Source organism: Salvia splendens, chromosome 18 (assembly GCF_004379255.2).
Source record: "Salvia splendens isolate huo1 chromosome 18, SspV2, whole genome shotgun sequence".
Taxonomy (NCBI): domain Eukaryota; kingdom Viridiplantae; phylum Streptophyta; class Magnoliopsida; order Lamiales; family Lamiaceae; genus Salvia; species Salvia splendens.
The window spans coordinates 12,815,482-12,820,368 of NC_056049.1; the positions used below are offsets into that span (position 1 = coordinate 12,815,482).

At 36.1% G+C, this 4,887-nt stretch overlaps 1 protein-coding gene across 1 annotated transcript; it reads right to left on the reverse strand.

The window, feature by feature from the left end:
* Nucleotides 1-299: 299 nt before the first annotated feature.
* LOC121776013 (protein trichome berefringence-like 7) lies at nt 300-4,586 on the reverse strand. Its single transcript, XM_042173132.1, has 5 exons — nt 4,382-4,586; nt 3,180-4,151; nt 1,638-1,796; nt 1,124-1,429; nt 300-651 (listed from the first exon to the last, which is right to left on the reverse strand). Exons 2-4 carry the CDS (start codon nt 3,971-3,973, stop codon nt 1,147-1,149), a joined length of 1,236 nt encoding a protein of 411 aa, XP_042029066.1. The 5' UTR covers nt 3,974-4,151; nt 4,382-4,586; the 3' UTR covers nt 300-651; nt 1,124-1,146.
* Nucleotides 4,587-4,887: the final 301 nt, after the last annotated feature.

A 4,887-nucleotide genomic window follows, 5' to 3' on the forward strand; every position in this document is an offset into this window, starting at 1 on the left:
TTGGGGAATATTCGGCCTAAATGGAAACAAAGTTAAACAATAAGATAAAGTGAACTAAGCTAGACGAAGAGAAGCGAAGTGGATCACTGCATTTACAACAGAACTATGGTGTGACAAATTGCTGCCTTATTTTGATCAAATGATGGAAACCGTAGCCCAAAATCCAAATATGCAATTTTCTATTAATAAGAGCTAAAAAAAGTCCAACATCAATGGTAAACGATACACTAAAGTTGCATACCAAACTACAACTAAATCAAGTTTGGAATTTTCAAGTAAAAATAAAAGAAATTCCAGGTTAACAACAGTCAACGTACCCCCCCCCCCTCCTTGGGGGCACGGAATTTTATGCAGTTTATTTTGTGCGTTAGGTAGAAAGAATAAAATAGGGATAAGGGTGTTTATATTTTTAGTAATGAGTCATCTTAGCATCTTCAATGGGACATATAATAAATCCTTAAATGGCCAATATGAACCAAAATTGGAACACTTGCTAACAACACTACAAGGGAAAGAAGTCGTCGGTTTTGTCCAACATACTCATTTGATTTATTTCTCCCTCGCTCTCGCTCTCCCTCTCAAAGAGGCAACTTTGTCTTGTATGGAGTATATAACTCTTTATAATTGCTCCGATCAGCGCAACTCAAACGTCTGCATACGAATAAAACCAACGTTTTGTCACACAATCGATCATAAACTCAACGTTGCAGTTGAGAAGCAATATCAATTCTACCTAGAAGCGATCAGAGATAACAAGCCAATGCATCAACTGTAAATAAAAATGGAATACTCCTTTGTTACTATTTTGCCCAAGATGAGAAAATTATCAAGAACCGAAAGCGCACTAGATATGATCGATGATATGCCACAACCATCAAGTATACGGTCGAAAGGAAAATACTTAAATGCATAAACATGTTCCACATCTTCCATTTTCCAGTTAAAATCGATAGGTTGGTTTAGTACGCTTACATTTTACATATATGATAACATCTGCTAGAATCATATGTAAATTGAAGCTTCAAGGTCAAATAACTATCTATCGATTCATTGTTTTATGTTATAGAGTTCAGCATTACGACAAAAAGAGATTAACAATTGTGAATGCGGAAGTTAGGCATACCATGTAGTTTCACTTAGAAGTGCTCAGCGATTACCAAACAGATGAGCAATGAGTATTTCATTCCATATGTCAGGTACTCCAGGTAGACACCAGTGGCTACAATCAGATAGAGATGGTCGGTCGCTCCAGGTCCCCACGTGTGCATCACTTCGGAATGCTGACATGGGAGTTACATGAAGAACAGTCACAGGTGCGACCATACCATTCACAACCTCAAACACCGCTTCAGAGAATGGACTTAAATCCTTTCCCACGCTATCTGGAAGAGGTAACTTACTCACATTGCATTGCCGCAGAGTAAGATTCCTGATGCAGACAAAAACAACTGACATGATAAAACTATCACAGCTTGATGGAGACAAAAACAGACTATTTTAACAAAGAATGTCAATGGGTTCCAAGCACTAAATAAGTTTCAGGTTTGTAGCATTACTGCACATCTGATTATAACTTTTGAAAAGCATATAAGAATTTACTGACTATATAAATTATTGTTCGAAATTGAGGAGAGTACCTCCAGTGAGACGGTTCAAAAGTTCGGAAGAAGATATGTGTCTTTTCTGGGTTGATCATACTGTCCACCCAAGATGACCAAGTCTGCAACGCTGTTCGGAAGGCCGTACCAATCGTCATTTCAAGTTTAAGTGATTCACCAACCTGAAAATAGCACCCCCTGTGAAAGAGCTCAATTCAATCATACACAAACTCAAACAGACAAAACTCAACACAAACAGCGGCACAGAATGAGACACATCTTGCTACATTACATCCACAATATTTTATTTCAAGTAATAGGGAAAATATAATGATAATAATTTAGCTCTGAATATATATATAACTATATATAATTCAAGATGAATTGTTTCCATAGTATATATCACAAACAAGTTTGCTGACGAACATGGTTTGCACGTATAAAAACTAATTGAGAAAGTTGGAGTAGTTTTGATCAAGTTAATTAGCATACCTAATTGACAAAACAATTCTTCCAAATAGGAAACTAAGCAATGTATGAAGCCTATGCTCGAAAATAATTGATGATACTTTTGAACTAGAATGGATACCCAAGATTCGTCGATTCATATCCTCGTTAAAATGATGCTGAAAGTATTAAAATAATTATACAAGCATTGTATATATAACAAGTTATATGCAAAAAGAGAGTAGTCTGGGTAGATTAGTTGTAAGTACTCCCTCCGTTCCATAGAATGGAGGCATTTCTTTTCGGCACGGAGATTAAGAAAAATTGTGTTAGGTGAGTTAGGTAAAGGGAGAATAAAGTGGAAAATGAAAAAAAGGTAGAGAGATGAAGAGAGAAAAAAGTAAGAGAGAGTAAAGTAGGTGTGGAAAATGTGTTGACTTTTACGAAAAAGGGAAATGACTCTATTACTATGGAACGTACCAAAATGGCAAAATGACTCTATTACTATGGAACGGAGGGAGTAGTATATAAGTTCTGGCTGTAGTTTCAAGAATATAAAAACTTCTAAAGTAGAAAATTGAATTCCAATTTCCAAGTAATGAAATCATAGCCAAATTTATAGGCACTGCATTTTCACCAAGCACAAATAATAAGAGGAAACTTCCCCAAAAATAATGAAGTAACAGTTCTGCTTAAATAGGAAGTATGCTCATTATGCAAATTCTGACTATCTCTGGCTCAGATGAGATGATACTGAAAACTAATTTGATAAGCTACAATTACTCATAACTGATCATATAATAAGAACTTCAGAGTACTTTATGACGCAAAAAGAATATATTATCAAAGGATGGAAAAGAAAAGAATAATCTCTGTCCAATGTAGCCACAAACAAGTACACAGATTTTCACCAACACTTCATGTTCTCACGATGAGACAAACACAAAACAATTGAATTTTGAAATAATGTAAACATACAGTAAGTGCAAAGAATTTATTCTGATGCAAAAACAAGTGTACAACAGATATGATAAACAAAATGAAAGAAGTCGAGACGTGTTTTTGCATATACTACTGTGACTCGACAATAGAGTACCCTAGAATTAAACAAAATGGAGAGGTAACAGAACTTACGTCCCAAAAAGCTTCCCCGGAACCCACCACTGACCAGAGTTAAAAACCAGAACATCTGAGTTGATCCACTCTTTACTGATATCATCTAATCTGTCCAACAACAGTACTGATCTAACATTCTTTGGTGCATTTCTGGGTGCCCAGTTGTGTTGCACAAGGAAAACTGATCGATAAAACTCAATGGTGAAGTTGAAAGAACTGAACCGTACACCTAAAAACCTAACTTGCTTTGTTATGATGTTGTCATTGACTTCATAAACACTTTCCTTATCTTCCAATCCAGACATTAGCAAACATATCAGAGATTCCCACTGAGTTCTACTCATAGAATCACCAACAAAAACAACTCTTTTATTTCGGAGTATTTCCAAAGTGAGCTGCACATTAACTCTTGGAATGTCACAGTGCTTTGGCTTCCACCTCCACTTGAGATAATCGTCATCCACTCTACCATTAGCTAAGCAATTGAATCCTTGCTCTACAAAAGGGCACTCTGAGACGTTATACAAGGGGTAGCGGTCATCCATCACCCATTTTCCGTCAAATACATCACAAGTATCTATGGAAGTGCCAGAGTTGGAGAATCCGTACTCACGATCATGTAAAGCATGTGCAATATTTGGCAGAACATACATGTATCCGCAACCAATGGCCAACAAGAAACAAACTAGTGATCCAATGATAACCAAAGCACGAAAAACCCGTGAAACATAAGCAGCCCTTTGTTTAACTTTCGAGGAAAGACTCCTACTGAAAGTATTCATCTTCTCATTGGGAAGCACCACCACCATCATCACATTTATACTTTTACAATTCAATCAGGAGAAGCAATAGCTTAATCAATGAAACTTCGATCAAAATTTGCATAAGAAGGCCCTTTAACCAACACTGCACACTTTTCGATTAACTTATTAACCAAGAGCTTAGCCACGAAAATCCAGCAGAGTTAATTTGGCGTAGGAAAACCAATCCCTATGAAAACCTCACTAAATTAACCAAACAAGAAACAATGCTCAAATTAGACAATGCCATTCACATCTCCTGTGGTTTATATGATTTCATGATGCCCTGAAACTCACCATTTCCCAACCAAAACAAATCCCACACAACAGATATAATCAATTGGAAATCTAATGGATATCTACGAGAAGAGCAAACTACAATAAAAGAGAAGACGGCTCTTTAATGAATCTGAAGCATACCTAGATCAGAGGTTATGCATTGTGAATGTGAGAGAATAATGCACAAATTGGCAGAAATGGGAGATGGGTATAGATATAGATTCGTTTGAACATCTCATTGGGAAAATGGAGTATCAGAGAAAAGCTTAGGTGAGATTGAGATTGATTCCACTAGACGGTGATGGAGAGAAAGCAGGAAGCAAAATACATTATCCGATTTCACAAATCAAAGAGTAATCATATTCAAACTTTTATCTCATTAAGTCAGTCTGTCGTTTTATTTATGGAATATTACGAGGTCTGAAAATAATACAGTATGAATCTAAACTGGATTTCAATCCAAAAATTTTAACAAACTTTAATACTAGCTAGTATTTTAATACACATATGTACTCCATCCGTCCTCTAATATTGTCACAATTTGACTGGACACGAGTTTAAAAAATATACTCCCTCCATCCCGATTAAGATGACATGTTTTCCTTTTTAGTTTGTCCGAACAAAGATAACGCATTTCCTTCTTTGAA

Bases quoted from the DNA above. Each gene is read 5' to 3' on its own strand.
- LOC121776013 (XM_042173132.1), bottom strand. From the start codon at position 3,973: ATGATGGTGGTGGTGCTTCCCAATGAGAAGATGAATACTTTCAGTAGG. The intron at 1,797-3,179 runs GTAAGTTCTGTT...GCTCTTTCACAG, and splicing joins CCGGGGAAGCTTTTTGGGAC to GGGGTGCTATTTTCAGGTTG. The intron at 1,430-1,637 runs GTACTCTCCTCA...TGTCTGCATCAG, and splicing joins TTTGAACCGTCTCACTGGAG to GAATCTTACTCTGCGGCAAT.